Here is a 21326-nt window from a genome sequence, read left to right on the forward strand (position 1 = left end):
AGGTAACTACAGAACTGTTCCAATAGTCTCTTCTGCTTTGGTTTGATACTTCATGGTGAAGAGAATACTCTATAATTTATTGTCAATATCAACGTTAATTATTCTGTCCATGTACATTTATTGAGTATTTATTGATTGCCTACTTTTTGCTAGGCAAGAATCAAGATTACAGGACAACAAAATGAATAGTTTTCCTCCCGGAGATTATATCTATGAAGGTGGATAGTTGGAGAGAGGGGAGAAAGGGGGAGAAATGGTAGCAGACCAAACAGAGAGAGGCATGAAATCAAACGATAAAACCATAACAGATTTCATTTAAGAAGTTTAGGATCACTCAGAGTAATGTTTGATCCTCCATGAATACCTCACAAGAGATTTCATCTCTCCTATGTCTTGGAGGGTGACTACATTTACCTAATGGGGAGGGTCCAGGGCAATAGCTCATTTTACCTCACACAACTTTCTTCTAGCTCCAGCTATGACAAAGGCCCCCTTATAATACCTGGAAAGAATCAACGAAAGAATTTGCATATACTATTTAAAACATTGCCTTTTATGAGGTATACAGATAATGATCATAACTAGTTTTGTTACTGCACTGACTGAAGAATCCAGAGGGAAAGTTCAGTATATTAGGCTCCAGAGAAATTTTTCAGCCCTTGGCTCCCCGCCAGCCTGAGGCAGATAGTCTGTGGACTCCTCAGAGTCCTTTCTCTTGAATTTGTTGCCATCAGTAGTCTTTTAAGAGAATCTTCATTTGTAGAATATTGTCTATAAGGCAAATCTTAAATTTAAGTCCAGTGTCTCTGGCTTTTCTCTGCCCCTCCCTCTCATGTACAGATCATACAGTACCCTCATCAGGAGTCACATCTAAACAAAATTGTCCCTGACAATTAGGGCTGTTGTTGTGTGTACAAATTAGTGACTATAAGAGCTTTAAGTACTTCACAGGAGAAAAAAACTAGCTCATGTAAGAGATTAACTATAATTATGGAGTTGTTAAAGGGCAGCAGATAACCTTTTTTGAATTATGATATAATATAAAGGCGTAATGACAAAAGTGATGCCAGCCCCGACTCACATAACTCCTTAATTGACTGTCGTAGGCTTTGTCTCTGTTCTCTGCACTGCCCCCAAACTGATTTCAGAAGTCATGCTTCCAAAGACTGTTAGTCCTAATTTTTTCCTTATCTTTAGGTCTCTTCATTTTTTTCTCCATGTCATAGCTACTTTTCTCTTTCTGTGATAATACACCGTGATCAAGGCAGTTTATTGAAGAAAGACTTTATTTGAGGCTTACAATTCAGTTGATGAGTCTATGACCATAATGGTGGGAACTAGGAAACAGGCAGGCAGGCATGGTGCTTGAGCAGTAGCTGAGGGCTTCCATCATTATGAACAAGCATGAGTCAAAGAAAGCTAACTAGGCTTTTGAAACCTCATAGCCCACTCCCCAATGACATCTTTTCCAATAAGCCTACACCTCCTAATCCTTCCCAAACAGTTCCACCAACTAAGGACCAAGTATTCAAACATAGGGCCTGTGTTCTCATTCTTATCCAAACCACCACACTCCCTAAATGTGATTTAAAGATTCTTCCAAATACTACTTGATTGATACATAAACTTACTTTGTTCTTAATGACGATGATATTGTTTTCTGCCTAGCATTTGTAATAATTTTTTAGGCTAGCATTTTGTAACAAAATACAGTGTTTAGTAAGATTTGTTCAGTTGGAGCTAACCAGTTCTTGAGGAAACTCATAATTCTTTATCTGAGATGTTCATGTACAAAGACTGGTGTAGCCAAAGTTGATGCAGTGCTATGTGGGGGTGGGGATAACAGTCTGGGAAATTGCCCAACACTTTCAAATGGGGACACTGGAGAATATGGAACTTTTATTTTAAAAATTCAATTTTTTTCAACTATATCTTAAAATTTTAATGATTTCTGGCTTTCCAGTAGAGCTTTGCAGATACACTGTTACTTTCCACTAATTTTAGATAAATGGGAAGAACATTAACTTTTCCAGGCCACTTAGGAACTCCTGGGAGTCTAGAACATTCTGAAGAATGATAATTTCCTATAAATTTCTGTAGTTCATGATCTGCTTGAAATTGACATATGAAATATCACAACATTGTTGGGAAAGCCTTGCTCAAGATTTTAGTGATCACCAAGCAGGGTAGTTTTCAACTAAGATTATGAACCTTCTGTTTTTTGCTCCACTAAATAGAAGAATGAGCATTCCTTGTTAATCCGTCAACTGTATCCTGCCTGACAGTTGTTTAAAACCTTATTTGATGTATAGTGCAAAGATAACACCAACTATTTCCTAAATAAACCAATTTACTTATTCACATTTGTAGCTCATTTTCTGGGTATAATAATAATTGAACTGCTTTTATATCACTGTTAAAGTTTATCATTTATTCTTATGCTTTGAGTAAAAAATACATTAAACATTTTCTATATAAATTATAGTAGCAGGTCATAACTTAAAGGGGAGCTTGAATTATATATATATAATTATGTTTTATCCTAAGTATATTAACCATGTCCTTCCTTTTTATATTAAAGGGTTTTAATTTTTTTCATTGTCTTGTTCCCTGTAGCTTCATACATAACATGCAGATTTGAGCCACTTCACCCTCCATTGCCCTCTCTAATACACAATGAATTTTAGTCATTTTCTCCTCCCGATGCTCTCCCTTTCCAACTGAAATCTTTCTTTCCAATCCCCTCCCCACTTATTCCCATGTCGTCCTTTTGTGTGCAGCCCATTGAATTTAATTAGAGGGACTTGCATGAGCAGCTGATCATTAGTTACTCTACTGCAGAAAATTACACCTTGTACCCCCAGCAGCCAGTAGCTGCCAAGAGTCCCCATGAATCAGTGGAGCCCCATGGTTCTACTCACCCATGCAGGAAATTCCTGGTATTGGATAGGTCTTGTGTAGGCAAATACAACTGAAGTGAGTGCATGCATAAAATGGTTATGTCCTGTCCAGAACACATCTTTTTGCCGCACATCTTCCTGTCCTCTGCCTCTTATATTTCCATCCCATCATTCATGAGCCTTGAAGAAGTGATGTAAATGTTCCTTTTAGGGTCTAGACTTGACTGACAATTATTCTAAGCACTTTGACCAGTTATGATTCTCTGCACTAACTTCTGCCCTTTGCAAAGCTGAGAGCAATACTGGTCTCTAGATATAAATGAGTACTTAGAAGGCTTTTAGACAACATCTTCATTTAGCAAAAAAATAGTGGGTTCCCATACATGGCCATAGCCAACATCTCCATAGCCAACCAGCTGTTTGCCCAGATTTGCAGTGCCAGGCATACCTTCCTTTCCTCTTATATAGTGAGCCTCAAATCGAATCAGAAAACCATAGGTTGACTGTCATAACAGTCATGCCATGGTTGCATCAGAGGTCATGTCTTGTCTAGTAGGTTATTGTCATAGTTCATAGGAATCATAGCTGGGAAAGACTGTTGATGACTTCTTTCTCCAGCAGCCTACTCTCTGGCACTATGAAATACGCACACACATACAAATGAATAATGTAATTTTAAATGACTTTCTTGGTCTCACTTTTGAAGTTTCTCATTCTGTTTATTACAAATCTATTTGTGATTGAAGACACAGATATACCCCTATGGTAAACATGCTTAGTTGCTTAGGAGTCAACAGAATGGTACAGTCTTGAGTAGATAATTATACCATCACACTACAGCTTTTAGCTATTTCTGTTCTTGATACAAGCTATACCGTTTAATTCTTTTTATTTTAATGACCGTATGCTTTAGGCACTGCACTTCAACATGAGCTATTTCTAGGAGACTACTGAGTGTCCTGTTTAGTTTTTTAGACAGTCTTGCTTTGTAGTCCAAGCTGGCATTGAATTTCCAACAGTCATTTGCTTTATCTGCTAAGAAAAACACAAAATTGAGGAAGTTATTTTTCCTGGCCTTGAGTAGTTTGTTTCCAAATAGAAGATTTCAAAACATAGTCTCATTTGCCATTTAAACTCTTGCTATGTGTCCAATACTGTGCTGGATACAGGCATTGTTCTGTTCATCGTCACAGCAAGCCCAGCAGAGAGGCATTGTTGTTTTCGACATTGTTTGCAGTGATAACTGAGACACTCATAAAAGCAATTAGTCCAAGAAAGGAAACCTAGTCATTTATATGGCTAGAATTCAGACCAGTGATTCAGTCTCACTCAAGACACTTGGTTTCTAATGACTGCTATTGTCTTTACTTCCTGCTACAGTTAAAGCTCTTCATTTTTCATTTGAATTCAGATATGATGTTTCATGAGCAAAAGCAAATAAGAAATATAATGCTGGACTGCTTTTCTATCTAATTATGAAATATCTCAAAATAAATGGTAGCAGGTTGCTTTTCTTTTTTTATAAATTATAGAAATGAGAAATGAGAAAAATAAAGTCCACCAGGTACAGTTAAATATCTCCTGAACAATTAAAACATTTTTGTAGTTGAAATATTAAAAGATATATTGGTAAAATTAAAGATTTCCATATATGTCTCAACTTCAGGTCAATGTACTTTAAATAAATTGAATGGATAATATAAATATAGTCTATTACAGTTGTTCACACATATATTATTTAGATGTACAGGTGGGTACATAACAGAAAATCTTGACTATCTATTGAAAAAATACAATAATAATAATAAGTTAATTGGTACTTTTAAATGAATTTATTTGAAAAAGAGTATTATGAACTAAATTTGTACCAAATAATTGAATAATGTTATTCATATTAATAAACACCATCATTCTCTTTATATAGACATTTCCTGGGGAAAGGGGCAGCAGTGTTTTGAATAATTTATTTTTTAGTAATTAAAGTTGAAAGGTAAGGTAAAAAAGTGAGTTGCCACCTAATTTAATTATGGATTTCTAGATTAATGAATTTGATTATTAATGTTTTATGGCATCTTAGAAACAGTCCAGAATAGATCCAGAAGAAACAAAACAAGTCATTTGGATATAAATGTTTAAGCTATGGCCACTTGCTGTTCAAGTTGTATTGGTTAAAATGTATCTATCAAATATTTATGCTGAACCACTATTTCTCATGGATTATTTTATGAAATGACAAGTCTTCAAGTCACAGTTAGTAGTTTATGTAAAATACCTGTTTTTTCAAAAGCGTTGTGAAACTTGCCTCTACTATATTTAGAAAGTTCTCAAAAACTAGACTAATATTAGTTCTTAAAAATAAGCATGCTTCAGCATATATATAGATATATATGTATGCATGTCTAACATTATAGGTGTATAATGAGCATAAAAGAAGCTGCATTAGCAGAGTCTCCTGCGCAGTGAGACTGGCATAGCACAGCCATACTGGGTGTGTTTTTAGAAGAATCCAGAAGTAACAACATAGTAATGATACTTCACTTATTTACATCATACTAGCTATCATGTAACGAAACCCATATTGTTTCTAATTTTCAAAACTACCATGCAGGAAGAATATGATTATTATTGTCATCTTACAATAAGAATATTAAAGATTAATTTGCCCAGATTTGCTCAGCTGGTGAGTCTCCTTTGCTCCAAGGTTCCAGGCTCCAAGGTCCCTACCTCCCTTTCCTTCTTTCTTTTTCTTTTTTAAATTTCAGCTTGAGGACTCTTGGCAACTGATCTTTTGTTGTCAGTGATAAAATTCAATTATGTCCATTAGTTTTAACATTAAATGTATTTTATGAGAGTAGGTCATTAACATAAAATATTTATGTTGGTTTTCAATTTACCAGAATATTTGAGCACCCTAGAATCCCGTGAACCCTGCTCTGCCACTTAACTATCTAATTATTTCAATTCCAGGAAGATTGAGCTATTGTAAATAATGACTTTTTCTAATATTTCTAGGATTCATCAAAATTCCTGCAAATGCTCAGAAATTAAACTTCACTTTTCTCCTGGCTTTTCTAAAACGCTTAGTTTTTCATTAATTAGATTTTGTATTATCTCTAGGTTTTCAGTGAAGCGCAATGGATTAAAGAGAAAGTTGATGGCTACTAGAATTGGTCTTTATACAGAGGCAACTTGACCAGATTTCTTTTCTTTCACATTTTTATCAGAAATTTAAGAGCTGTGCTTCCTAATGTTAAGCAAAATGTTTATTTCCCAGATTTTAGCTAAGTGTTCTTCCCTAAGGTTGCTGTTTTGAAACTTTTAATGGCCTCCATTGGGGTGTGGTGGAAAAGCTGCGATTGCTTTGCTAAAAACAAAGGCTTCATATAAATTTGATTTTTGTTTTAGGATAATTGCCGTTCACTTTTGTTTTATATGCAACTGAGTTGGGTATTGCAGTACCCTCGGTGGACAGTTAAAGTGCTGAAATAGGAGCAGGCTAACGAAGGCTTTCTGTGGTAATACTGACAGCTTGTGCGTGTTTGTCAATCTGTGTCAACAGTATCGATCGGGATGGGATCCACATAGAGGGGCAGACACTGTCTCCACTAAATCCTCGGACAGTGATGTAAGTGATGTGTCTGCGCTTTCCAGGACTAGTAGTGCCTCTCGTTTCAGCAGTACGAGCCACATGTCCGTCCAGTCAGAGCGGCCGCGGGGAGACCGGAGAATCAGGTAAGGGTGCTGGGGCAGCAACTGTCCTGAACTTCAGACGGTCTTCTTCTTTTGGATAAATAGCAAATAATCTTTTAAAATACCGGTATATATATATATTGTAAAAGCAATAGGATATTCTATATATGTTATTTTATTTATTTATTCTTGGTCAATTTTTATGGAACTGATGACAGTTTTGTGTACTAAATTGCTTGAAATAATATCTTTGTGTTTGTAACTTATAAACAGCCATGGTTAGATCATTATTAAATTAAAATGTTGGTTAATTAAAGGTGTGAATCTAACATTCTGATAATTATGAAAAACAATTATCTTGGAGGGTACTTTTTTCTGATTGTATATATTTCCTTAATTAAAAAAAAACTATTACTTTTTTAATGGGAGGCTTTCTTACCCTCTTGAAAGTATTATAAATACATGGAAACATTCTTGACTACCTCAAGAAAATTTAGTATACATTAGCTTTTCTTCCAGTTCCCTCTTGTTGCTTCGTGGGTGTTGGAACTTTCCTAATGGAGAGACTGCAGACCCAGCCCGTTTCCCATGTCATTCTGTAACTAAAGATACAGTTTTAAAACGACCACGATTAGGTATTGCTTGGTGTGTCTGGTATGCAGTGAGAAAAAGCAGTCAACATTTAAGCGATTTCAGTTTCACCTAAGTTTGGTCGTTTTCATTGTCTCTCGGTTTCATTTCACTTGCATTTTTCTTGACTTTTCTTTTTTCTCTTTTGTGTTTCTTTGCATGCCTTCCACTTGTGTTTCATTCAAAGGAGGAAAGGAGTAGAGGAGGGAGGAGGGGGAGGAGGGGCTGAGCAAGGAGAGGCAGTACAGGAGGAGCAAGAGGTAAAGGAGGAGATAATTAGTGAAGGTGGGAGAGGGAGGGGGCTCGCAGAAACACGCCATGAGGAGAGACCCAGAGAAGCAGGGGAGGAGGGGAGACACAGAGAAGCAGGAGAGGAGGGGAGACACAGAGAAGCAGGAGATGAGAGGAGACCCAGAGAAGCAGGAGAGGAGGGGAGACACAGAGAAGCAGGAGAGGAGGGGAGACACAGAGAAGCAGGAGAGGAGGGGAGACACAGAGAAGCAGGAGAGGAAGGGAGACCCAGAGAAGCAGGAGAGGAGGGAAAAGCACAAGATGCTCCCGTGCCAGGGAGAGACAGAGAGCACGTGTGCAGGAGCGTCTCCCAAGACGACGAAGAGGACAGGTAAAGGCGCCTCCGGCTGTGGAAGCCCCCCATAGTAGCTTACCTCTTCCCTTCCTGAGCATTGTCTCATGTTCCAAGTTCCCTTGTCTTCTCTTGTTGTGCCTGTGTGTGTGTCTTCTGCTGCTAACACAACCGATTACCGCACTGCAAATTACTATCAGGTTGGTTTGCAGTACATTTATTTGTAGCCACTAGATCTGATTGATTTTGTTTACCAACACATTTAAGTTTGATTTTACTTTGTGTTCTTAGCATGAATTCACAGTCCATTTTACCTTGCTTCCCTCTAAAGATGAGTGAAAGGGGAACTTGCATATCCTTTTACCAAGAGTGGAGACTCCTTAGGGAAAAGGCAGTACCCTTAAAATAAGATTTTATTTACAAAAAAAAAAAAAAATAATAATTGCTTAGTAGAAAAAAATCTTAAAAAAAAATGGAAAACGCTTATTAAGTCTCTGTTTCCCTTGAGACTTACTGATTTTCTGAGACATTCTAGTGCAGTTTGAGGCCTGAGAACAGTTAGAAACAGAAGCAGTGTTCTCCATATCCTGGCATTTGTGGTTCTTCTGGTTTTGTTGTTTGAAACAGCATCTCACTCTTAGCCCATGCTGGACCTGAACTTGCTATGATTAGGTCAGGCTAGTATCAAACTCATGATCCTCCTGCCTCAGCCTCTTAAATGCTCAGACTCCAGGCATGCACCATGCTGCTGGTCCATGATTCCCTGAAAGGAAATGGTAGCTACCCGGGTCTGTCTGAAGGACAGATGTGTTAGATCATGCTCTTATTACCATGCACCCAGGTGGAGAGACTGCGAGGGGAGGGAGGTGGCCCAGGAGACACCGTATAACATAAGAGCAGTTGCTCCCCCATAACAGAAGCCACTGAGTCTTCCGGTGTGTGCAGCACACTGGAGTCCACAGTGTGCAGACAGACGGCCCGTCTCAAGACAAAGTGTTTGCTTTAATTACATCTATTTGAGAATGAAAATTGCAAATAATGTCATTTTTAAGGAATTGAGTTTTCTAGCAGAAATTGATTTTTAAATTATACAAATTTTACTTGAGAAGCAAAACCTGTTTATATGTCAGATTTAAATTAGCATATCAAGACCCATTTCACATTGTGCTTTTCTCAAAATGAAGAAAGGACAATCGGGATAGGAGTTTTCTCATTTAGTATACAATTCAGCTGCGTATATTTCTTTTCTTCTCAGATATATCTATACCCTACTAGGTCTTTATAGCATATAGTAAACATAAAAACTTACCTTTAGTAAGGTACATTATGTGATTTGACTCTAAAACAGTACTTCAAGTTTGTTTTGTTATATTTCTAACTTGATAATTACATAGAGTTATCATATAATTAAAACAACCATTTCCTGATTTGTGGACATTATGATCATGTCACAGCTAATTCATAGAGGAAAAATTTCTGAAGGATAGCATAGCAAAATGTGAGTCTCATGCGTTTTCTCTGTGCTGGACAGAGAAGACATGAGCCTTTGAAGTTTGCCTAGAGCCAGAGTTTCTTACTGGTACACCTGGCTTGGTGGGCAGAAGCTCAGAAGTGTGTGATGTAAGCTCTCCACTTTTAAATGCTGCTATCACCATTTTCTTCAGGACAAAAAGGTCATTTTATTTTATGAGGGCAAGGGAGATGATTATATTCCTAGTGAGATGATTATTTTGTACTAACTTAGTGTGGATGCTGTGGACCTGTAAATTTCAAGGGCCAGGTTGATGTCTCTAGGCAACTTATGTTTTTTAAGATGACAAGAGGTAACTACAATTGCTCATGAGAAAATGTTAGTGTTCCTCATTCATTATGACTATAAATTCTTGAATTTGCTTTCATTTCTTAGGATCAATCTAACTAACTGTCTTTATTCTGAGGGGAACTATGTATGGTTATTATTAGCAACATTGTGTTTTGGTACTTGATATTACAATCATAGATTGTTTAAAAACTAAACGTAACTTAAATTCTTATACAACATTGTTGGAAGCTGTCTTATTCTACAGTAAGCAGTGGACATTTCATATCTTTCACTTTGAATTCAAGTTTTACCAAGAAAAAAGAATTGTCACTGTTGAGTATTTATAACAGTTCTGATCCTTACCATAATGACTTTAATACACACGAATGCTGTTATGATTGCTATTATCTTTGCAATGATTAGACCTTGTTGCAGGATGCATATTTCAATGAAAGACTGTGTTGTTCATTTGTAGTGAGTCATATTAAAGTAAATTTGCCAAATGTTTAAGAAGAAAATGGGTAGCAAAAGTAAATTTAAAATAGTGCCTTAAAATGTTAGTTTTTATATTTTGATTAATGAATGATAGCATTCACAATTGAGTGTTTATATTTACACGTATATATATATATATACATATATATATACGTGTAAATATAAATATATATATATGGTAAAATTTTCCCGTCACCTTAGTGATTGCACATGGTACACTGTAGAAGGTACAAGTATATTACATACATTTTCCGGTTATGTTATACAATAGGGAAGAGAGAAATTAGGACTAGATAAGATACTGAGAGATAAAGAGAAATTGTTCATTCAACCAGTATTCAAGAGAAATCATTCATTCAACCAGTACTTATTTAGAAAACATCTCATGTACTGAACTGATAACTGAGACAGAAATGAAATGAAACATTTCTACACTGGAGGTAAAATGGTTTCTTAGTTAAAATTAAATAATAATTAAAAAAAAACCTCGTCAATGTAGCTGTCGTGAAGCACAGTGCTGTAGGAAGGGGATGGAAGCTGAAAATCAAACAGTGACAAAAATACCTCTTTAGACCCGCCATCTCCACAGCTTTGTCTCCAAACTAAACCCTAGCCATTCTTCCATGTCCTGCTCTGGGGACATGTGGCAAAGATTAAAATTTAAGAAACTTGCCAGGCAAGTGGTGGCGCACGCCTTTAATCCCAGCTCTCAGGAGGCAGAGGTAGAGGCAGGCGGATCTCTGTGAGTTCGAGGCTAGCTTGGTCTACAGAGGGAGTTCCAGGACTGCCAGGGATACACAAAGAACCCCTGGCTTGAAAAACAAAAACAAACAAACCAGAGAGAGAGAGAGAGAGAGAGAGAGAGAGAGAGAGAGAGAGAGAGAGAGAGAGAGAGAGAGAGAGAGAATTTTCATAAGTTTATATTAGTACTATATCTATAAATGCTGCACAAATATACTTTTCATTTTTAATGAAGACTACTCTTCCAATAGGAATTTTTTGGAAGAAAACATTGGTATAGATTCAAGTTTTCATGATTAGTTGTTTTTATAAGAGAGATTTACACTATTGAATTGTCGACAGGAGAGCAGTCGTTATTTAAATATTTATACAAAGGTATTGCTGATGGGATACTAACTTTACATCATAGTTTCCATTTGGTTAAAATGAGAAAATGGACTCATACCACTTTAATGGGAAAGTATTATAGCAGGCACAGTGACTCGTGTCTGCAATCCCAGCACCCGAGAGGCCGAGGCAGCAGTGTTGCCACATGTTTGATGCCAGTCTGGGCTACAGAGCCAGACCCTCTTTTAAACAAAAAGGAGGCGGGGCCGGGGGAGAGGACCAGCAGTAATATTTCATGTAAAAATAGCTATGACTGGGACACTAAAATCATGCGTTCTCATCTTTACTCTGGCCTGTATAGCTGCCTGCTTTATCTTCCTAGTCGTTTTTACCTTGTCAGTGGTTCACTCTTTCCCAGAGTTTGGATGCACACAGTAGACAGCAACACCAGCACACACCAGCACGTGTCGTTGATGATGTGACCTTATAATCAGGAACTCAAGAGGTAACTGCTTCCGTAGTTAGCCAAGAGCGCAATGAAATGTGTTTCCATCAATTGGAAGATATTTTCAGAATGCACCATTATTTAGTACTCAACTTATATTACGTTCTTTTTTGTTTGCATTCTGGAAATGCTTTTCCATGCTGACTCACCTCGGAGGACACAGTAGACTTCCTTCCCTCTTGTGTGTGGCTGGACCAGTGGCATGTGTTTTCCTTTCTCAATGAAAATACAGCTTGCCTATAATAACATGAGAGTCTTATTCTAACACTATCTTATGCTCATATATAACACTAAAGAAGAAATAGAAATATTTGGACACTACCCCTACAGTTGTGGTTCTGTATATTTAGAGTAGGGCTCAGGAATGTCTATATTGAAAGGGAATACCCCAGAAAATGAAGATGCTGTCTCTTTACTCCTTGGAGTTACTGTATTTTCTAATGAATCCTGAAATCAGTTTGGGAGTTTCTGAAAAAGAAAGCAGTTGGAATTTTGTTAGAGGTTGGGTTCAGTCAATTTGAGAGTTATTGCCACTTAAAAATCAATTTTGAATTATTTAAAATGTTGTTGCTGTGTGTGTGCTGGTACATGTCAGAGGGAAACTGTAGAGTCGGTTTTTTTCCTTCCTCCTCCCCATGCATTCTAGGGATCAAACTCAAGCCCTATAAGCCCAAACTCAAGGCTCATACAGCAAGCACCTGTGGGCTGAGCCATCTCCCAGCATGGAGAATTATTTCCATTATTCAGATTATGTTTTGCAGTTCACAAACATGAGGTGCTGTTCCATTTATATTTTCTTTACATTCTTGCAATTATATTTGTATTTTTACTGTAATCATCATACACTTTTAAAAAAATTACTCTTTGCATTTTGTTTTTGGTGCTGTTAATAAATCATTGCTAGGATCTACATTGATTTCTGTTTATTGATTTTGTATATACAGTTTTCTATGACTGTGCATACAAGTCGTCCATGATTAAAGATCACTTTACATCCTCTTTCACAATCTGAAAGCTTTGGTTTCTTTCCTGTGATAACTGACCTGATTAGCCATCCACTGCAGTCTTAAATAGAGGTGGCTCATGGAAGTCCTCAGAGCAGCCATGTAGAGTTTCCTTCGCATTGGCTGTGAAAGATGTTTGAGAATACTCTCTTAATGACACTTGTCCATTTTAGAAAAATTGTGTCATCATCTTTCTTTAAGAATTCATTTTTCTGCCCTGCAGATATGAAAACAGTATGGTCTACTGTGTTTTCTTGTTTCCCCATTCTGTTGAAGAATTTGAGTTAAATGCCAAAATAATGCAAACTCTGTTCAATTTCGTGAACTACATTATATAAATATATTAGTGGAAAGTTTTCTCTTTGCCTCATTATTGCATGTTAAACTACATAGCAAAATGCCTTGATTTTTCTTACTACACACAGAAATACATACAGTAGTCACTATAATCACACAGTTGTGCATTGCATTACTTTCATTAAAACTGTGTAGAACTAAATAGGCTACTAAATTTAGTTACCCACTTCATATTCTATCAGGGTGGTTTTATTAGACTCTGCCCCGCTACTGTTCTGAGACTTGGCTCTGGGTTTTTGTGATTGTGCACACTCTTCTTTCTCTATCTGTCTCTTTGTCCACCTCTGGGAGACTCTGTATGCAAATCCAGTGTTTTCTCGAAACCCATCCTAAGCCCAAGTTCTTTCCACTTTACCCATTTCTGTATTGGTGATGCCCTTTGTTTCGTGGATTTGAAGTACATAGGTGAACATATGTGTGGATGTATGTGTAGATGGATGGGTGAGTATTTAGATAGATGACTTCCAGATTTCTTGTGATAATTGGTCTGACTAGCCATCCACTGTAATCTTTGAATAGAAGTGGCTCGTGGAAGACCTGAAATCAGCCATTTAGAAACACCTTTGCTTCTTTTTAAAGAGTTCCATATATATACATGTATACATATATATATATAAAGAAATTTTCTATTCATTTTACATACCAACCACAGATCCCCTCCCCTCCCTCCTCCCACTCTCCCACCACTATCCCACCCACCCACCCCCATGCCCACCTTCTCCAAGGCAGGGTCTCCCATGGGGAGTCAGCAGAGCCCTGATACACTCAGATGAGGCAGGTCTAAGCCCCTCCCCCTATACTAAAGCTGTGTAAGGTGTCCCACCATAGGTGCTGGGCTCCAAAAAGCCCACTCATGCACCAGGGATGGATCCTGACCCCACTGCCAGGAGGTCCTTTAGGCAGATCAAGCTACACAACTGTCTTGCCTATGCAGAGAGCCTAGTCCAGTCCCATGGAGGCTCCACAGCTATTGGTCCACAGTTCATGAGTTCCCACTAGTTTGGTTTGGTTATCTCTGTACATTTCCCTATTGTAATCTTGATGCCCCTTGCTCATAGAATCCCTTTTCCCTCCCTTCGATTAAACTCCTGAAGCTCGGCCTGGTGCTTGGCTGTGGATCTCTGCATCTTCTTCCATCAGTAACTGGGTGAAGGCTTTATGATGACAGGGTAGTCACCAATCTGATTACCAGAGTGGGTTGGTTCAGACACCCTCTCTACTATTGCTTGTAGTCTATGGTGGGGCCATTCTTGTGGATTCCTGGGAACTTCCCTAGCACCTGGTTTCTCCCTATCCCCATGGTGTTTCCCTCTATCATGGTATCTCTTTCATTGCTCTCCCACTCCATCCCTGTTCCAGCTCCATCATCCTATTCCCTTATGTTCTCATGCCCCATCCCCTACTCTCCAATGCCCCACACACACATCCAGTCTACTCACGGAGACCTCATCCATTTCCTCTTCCCAAGGGTGATCCATGTGTCCCTCTTGGGGTTCTCCTTGTTAGCTAGCTTCCCTGGAGCTGTGGGTTGCAGTCTGGTTATCCTTTGCTTTACATCTAGTATCCACTTATGAGTGAGTACCTACCATGTTTATCCTTCTGAGTCTGGGTTACCTCACTCAGGGTGATATTTTCTAGTTCCATCCATTTACCTGCAAATTTCATTATGCCTCTTTGAAGATGCTCTCATCCATTTTAGAACAGTCTACAGAAAACTTTCTTTTAAAACTTTTATTTCCACTAAGAGCTTTAGTCATCTTCTCTATCACAGGAAACACTGAACTCAGTATGTAGAATTAGATTCTTTATTACCTCCCAGACTGTCAAACAAACAGCCCTAATAAATAGCTCATCCTCTTTTTTTTTCCCCTAGGGGTCTGACATTCTCTAGGGGTCTGACACCTCTATATTCAAACTTGCACAAACCAGAAAGCTGGGCATTGTTCTTTGGTAACTTTTCTCCACTACACAGAATTGCCTCCTTCCAAGCTCCTGGTCTTACTAATTTTCTATTTAATTATCACTTAAGTCATGTCTATTTTCCCAACTCCATTTTTGCTTTCCTAACTTAAAATATTTTTCTTTCATAGACATTACTAGAAAATTCTTATCTCTTAAAAAACATAAATATAAACATTATATTGATAGCATGAAACATAAGCAGTCAATTTTTATGAAGTAGTCAGTTTGTGAAACTTGATAAAAAATGTTTTCATTGAATATCAGTTAAACAATAAGAGATAGTCCTATGTGGCACATTGTCAGCTTGGTAAAGGTTTAAATTACTGGTTCACAATATACAATGTGGACAAAGCTTGCAAATTTTATACCAAGTGAAACAGTCAAAGACAAAGGTTTTGTTACTTATCACACTTGTGTTAAATGTCCAGAATAGGCAAATATACTGAAATAAAAAATATATGGTACTCTGTCTGTGTAGAAGATCATTGAGATGTACACTGTTTGAGACTGAACAAGTGTTTGTTTCTGTCACTACCTTAGTGTATCTGTGGGATATTTTTATTTGTGGGTTCATTACAATGAAGGGATTTTTATTTTTAAAACATAAATTCATGGCAGCTGAGATTTGAGGTGAAAGGAAAACTCAGTGACTGCTGCTGTCACAAGGCTTTGTTTTGTGATGTTGATTTACTGAAGTAGACAGTATTGATGATTGCACAACCCTGCTAATATTAAAAAAGATGCTGATTCATACACCTTCAAAGGATGATGCTCACAGTGTATTAGTTTTTAATGTTGAAAGAAGAAATACTTTCAGTAAGTATTGTATGTAAATATTAAAAATTCAGGCATATTTTCTTCAGTTCCAACATGCCTTAAAAGCTAGTTTTCTCAAGTTTTCATTCATCTTTTTCTTTTCTCATTCTTGAATATGTATTTCATTTCTCGCAAAGAAGTACAGACTTTATTTCCAAGAGCAGGTAACAATTTTCTTTCTTTTCATGGGCCTATTTTCATCCTTTCCTCATAAATGTAATCATTGGCCTCCATTTATATACTCTGTATGTTAAGAATTTGTAGCAAACAAACTAGGATCATGAAATTTAGGAAATGAAATATAAGAAATGACACCAACCCGTCATATTTTCTGTGCATGGCAGAGCTGAAAGTGCCTGTCATACATTTTGAAGAGTCAGAATTCAGATAGACGGTGCTCCGAAGAGTCGGTGCTCCTGAGGACGGGACTGAGCAGGCACAGTCAGTGGAGTGAAAGCCTGCAGCTGGAGCAGGGCTGAACAGACGCAGGCTGGATCCACTGCTCAGCAGAAGGAAGACAGGCGTGAGAGGGGAGACCTGACCAACAGGCGTTAACGTGGGTCCTTCCCACCCGACAGCCTCAGTTTTCTCCAGTCAGTAAGGTCGTGTCTTTTGACCTGGAAGGCCAGTTTTTCCCTCACTGCTCTCTCTATAGAATGCCTTTAAATGGCATGACCTGGGACTCAAAACAAATGGCTTTTCTTTTTAAACAGGCTCTCACTATGTAACCCTGGTGTGCCTCAAACTCCTAGAGATCCACCTGCCTCTGCTCTTCAAGTGCTGGTATTAAAGGCGTGCACCACCATGCCCAGCCAAATGACTTTTAGTAGATTTCATAGGAAAAGTTTCTCAGAAGGAAAGTCATGATTTATTAATAGCTTTTAACTGAACATTAAAAAGATTATTCATTTAGCTTATTTATTACGTTATTATTTCATATGTACCTATAACATTCTTTGATTAAAGTCTCCGTTGCCCTTATTACCCGCTGATTCTTTCCTCCTCCTACCAGATCCTTCTTTTCCAAGGCCCTCCTCTCTTGCTCGGGTGTCTGTCTGTCTGTCTGCCTGCCTGCCTGTCTCACTTTGTCTGTCTGTGTGGCCTGCTGTATTTAGCAAGGATTGACTGCATGAACAGGGTCCTGAGTTACTGGAGGGAGCTCATGCTGCAGTGCCTACACCATGGAGGTTGTGGCCCCTCCTCCTGCGACCTTAACTTCCTGAAATTCCTTGGGAGGCGTGCGCTCTCTGTCCCTCATCCATGATGGAGTGCTGGTGGGCCTGATGTGCAGATAACTTCCTGAAATTCCTTGGGAGGAGTGCGCTCTCCGTCCCTCATCCATGATGGAGTGCTGGTGGGCCTGTTGTGCAGATAAAATGGCTTTGAATGAGGAGCTCAGGAGCATATTTGAGAAGCTTTTCTAGTTTCTGGTGCAACCTGAGTATAAGGCCCCAAATGGATATTTCTTAGATTATTGTTCATCTTTTTATGCACATTCATAGGTTCCTCTATATATTTCTTAATCTTTCATATGAATATGAAAAAGGGACCTAGCTAAAATCAGTCAACAGGTTAAGTATAGAGGGTATTAATACTTAGAAACATAAAGTTCATTCTTTGAAATCAGTCAGTTTGTGAAACTTGATAAAAAATTTTTCATTGAATATCAGTTAAACAATAAGAGATAGTCCTATGTGGCACGTTGTCAGCTTAGTAAAGGTTTAAATTACTGGTTCGCAATATACAATGTGGACAAAGCTTGCAGATTTTATACCAAGTGAAACAGTCAAAGACAAAGGCCATGGTACTTACCATGTTTGTGTATTCTCGGAAGTTAATCCTAAGAAGTGTGTGTGGTGTGTGTGTGTGTGTGTGTGTGTGTGTGTGTGTGTGTGTGTGTGTGTGTGTGTAAGTGAGTCCTTGGTCAGATAACTTTGGGAACTACTGTGTGTGCTGTCAACATTAGGAAAATGCATGTGCATTTTGAGATGTCCTACAATGAAGTCATTTAAATTAGTGTTTCCTAATCTTCAGATGTAATTATTTTATGTAATACTTTTGAAATTTATTTCTGCAGGTGTGCTTAAAACTTAATGGTATACCTTAATTTTCTATTTTTTGATTTAGCTTGTATTTTTTAAAAGGAAAATATTTTGTTCTTGCTGTGTTTAAATATAGAATTGTGGTATAAAATTTAGGACTATATAGAAGATGTCTTTAGAACTTAAAATAACCATAAAGGGTGATGTAAGTGAGCAGATATGTGAAACTATGAAAGGAATTAAAAACTCAAATGACAGTTCACAAATACAACAACAGGAAAACTTATCCAAATAATGTATTTGAGATTTATTTCTCAAATAATGTCACTGGTAGAAGAACTCCATAAAAATACTTCACATAATTCAATAAATCTTATGAACAGTGAACATTTTTGCTGACTTTTGACATATTTGAAAATGTGATTCACTGTACTGTTTGGGAAATTACTTCAAATAAAAACAACTCATAGCACACTAACATGAAATAGACAAATGCCCTACTTTCTCTATTTTCCATACTTATACCAACGTATTGGATTGGGTCCATTAGTTACTGAGATCAAAATTACCACTGTAGAACTCCATCTATGCCGCGTGTGCGTGCGCATGTGTGTGCGCGCGTGTGTGTGTGTACAGATCAGGCTGCACCTAACACATGCTCACCAGGATCTTCCCAAAGTGCCGTCTGTACAAACGTCCCCCCACTGTTGCTATCATGTTTCTGGGGTGTGTCTCACTCTCAAGACTACTTTGAGTTCACTCTTACATGGCGATTAGGAGTCCATGATACCTACATATAATATTTAATGTTATTAAACTTTGTCCACAATTTTAAAAGATTTTATTCTGTACATTACATGGCAAGAACAAATGAAATTTGAGTTTTGAGCTATAAAATAATCAAGTTTTTTTAGTTTAATAATGAATGAGAACTATAGGGAGATATTTTTATATCCTTGTTAAGATAATATGTAATTATCCTAATATCCAATTATGTTTTCAAAGTCTTCACTTAATAGATAATAATGTTGTTCTGTCTTCACAGACTACTTCACTGGTCAAAACCTTATTTTATTAACCATACATATAAATATATGATATGAATGACTTTGCATCTAATGCATGATATTCAGAATACATTGCACACATGTATATGTTTTTAACAGATATATGCATCTGGTATGTCATTGGACTTAAAACAGTTAAGTTAGGGAGGGATAGAGCAAGCAGCACTATTTCTATTTTGAGATGGAGAGTCTCCTGAATTTAGATCTTGTAGCACTGTGATAGGGAAATGTGTGCCCTGGTTGTCACTACAGGAATGAAGGCCCGCCTGTGTCTCCGTGATGCTGCTTTTGGCGAGCATTGGTGTTGCAGTGATGCTGAGCGTTCAGCTTTCTGGAGGTAGCATGTGTGTGTTTCTCTGAGCGCCTCCATGTAGCTCCTTCATGAGTTTTGGTTAGAAATGGATGAATAAATAAATGCCCGTGCCCATACACTTAAAAGATGAGATTTGGGCATTAAAATACCCGAACTTATATAGTGAGTGTGAAAGATGATTCTAAAAGTAAAGATTATATATACTTACTGCCCTTTCTCCAATCATTTAGCTGGTGTGATATTTTTTAATCCTTATAGTCATGATTCTTAATTCTTTTACTACATTTACTGGTTTTGTCTGTGGAGGATGGGTAGGGTACAACAATGAGCATGTGGGTAACAAAGGACAACTTGCAGGAGTTAGTTTTCTCTTTCCATCATGTGCGGCCTGTCTATCAAACTCAGGTGGTCACTATTGGAATCAGGGCAAACACCTTTTCCTACTCAACTGTCTCACTCTCCTCCTCTTCCTTCCTTCTCCCTGATTAGTGATTGCGTTCAACTTCTATCTCATGGCTCATTCTTACATTCTTAGTTCATCATTTCTTTTTCATATTTAATTATATGCAGAAAACCAAAGGCCATAATTGAAAGGACCTTTAGAAATTATTTAGTACTCTGTTAAAGAAGTTTTGTAGTATTACTCTCAAATCAGGCTCATAAACCACAAGGAGAGGTTTTTCCAAATTCTCTGGCTGTGAACTCTATGTAGGACTGGAGAGCTGGCCATCCAGTCTGTGTAGTGCTGGAGAGCTGACCATCCAGTCTGTGTAGTGCTGGAGAGCTGACCATCCAGTCTGTGTAGTGCTGGAGAGCTGACCATCCAATCTGTGTAGTGCTGGAGAGCTGACCATCCAGTCTTGAATAGTTCACTCTACCTTATGAGCTGTATACTTTGAAATTTATAATTATTACAAGCTTTGCATGAACCATTTCTACTTGCCCATGACATTTAAAGGCCACTTTCTTAGATTTTTTAATAAATATTTTTATTTTATAATTAATTTGATTTTACATATCAGCCGCAGATTCCCCTGTCCTCCCTCCTCCCACCCCCAGCCTTCCCCTCCAGTCCACCCCCCATTCCCACCTCCTCCAAGGCAAGGTCTCCCCTGGGGACTCAGCAGAGCCTGGTAGATTCAGTCAAGGCAGGTCCAGTCCCCTCCTCCCTTCACCAAGGCTGAGCAAAGTGTCTAAGCATAGGCCCTAGGTTCCAAAAAGCCAGCTCATGCACCAAGGACAGGTCCCGGTCCCACTGCCTGGGGGCCTCCCAAACAGTTCAAGCTAATTAACTGTCTCACTTATCCAGAGGGCCTGGTCCAGTTCCATAGAGGCTCCTCAGCTTTTGGTTCACATTTCATGTGTTTCCAGTAGTTTGGCTATTTGTCCCTGTGCTTTTTCAAATCATGGTCTCATATCATCCTGAGTGAGGTAACCCAGACTTAGAAAGACAAACATGGTATGTACTCACTCAGAAGTGGATACTAGATGTAAAGCAAAGGATAACTAGACTTCAACTGACAACTCCAGGGAGGCTACCTAGTAAAGAGGACCCTAAGAAAGACACGGGGATTGCCTAATGACAGAGAAATGGATGAAATCTACATGAGCAAACTGGGGGTGAGGGGTGTAATGGAGGGCAAGGGTCGGGGGAAAGAGAGCTTAGGGGGGCGAGAGGTCCCAGCTGGATCGGGAACAGAGTGGGAGAACAAGGAAGGAGATACCTGTTCAACGATGAGACATTTATAGACATACAGTGCTGTATTATTTAAACCCCACGTCACCTTGGTGAGTAGTGGGAGATGAGAACTGCTCTCTACTAATGTGTGTGGGCATTTTGTGCCTCCTGTGTTCTCCCAATTGGACAATATTTATAATTTAAGGGTAAAATTTAGTGTGTGGCTTCCTGCCCAGAGCTTTGCCCAAGAGGAGCAAACCTGTCCTGCCTGTAATAAAGGATCTGGGAACCAAAGGTAACAATCAGCATGTAATTTGTCAGTTTGCCCAACTGAGAGCAAAGAACACTTGACTTACTAGTCATGTCTATAAATGTCTCATCATTGAACAGGAGAACAATAAGGGAAAGTAAGACT

The 21326-nt window shown here is 38.2% G+C and overlaps 1 protein-coding gene across 49 annotated transcripts in view; it reads left to right on the plus strand.

The window, feature by feature from the left end:
- The window catches only part of Rims2 (regulating synaptic membrane exocytosis 2), a 472086-nt gene that overhangs the window by 360590 nt on the left and 90170 nt on the right, over positions 1-21326 (plus strand). For 35 of the 49 annotated variants that reach the window (XM_028879262.2, XM_028879266.2, XM_028879263.1 and 32 more), the window contains one exon: positions 6460-6632. The exons of the other annotated variants lie outside the window; for them this stretch is intronic. In XM_028879262.2, the coding sequence (XP_028735095.1) occupies positions 6460-6632 (173 nt within the window). The remainder of the gene's footprint in view (positions 1-6459; positions 6633-21326) is intronic. 49 annotated transcript variants of the gene reach the window in all.

The sequence above is a fragment of the Peromyscus leucopus genome, chromosome 20, assembly GCF_004664715.2.
Source record: "Peromyscus leucopus breed LL Stock chromosome 20, UCI_PerLeu_2.1, whole genome shotgun sequence".
Lineage (NCBI taxonomy): Eukaryota > Metazoa > Chordata > Mammalia > Rodentia > Cricetidae > Peromyscus > Peromyscus leucopus.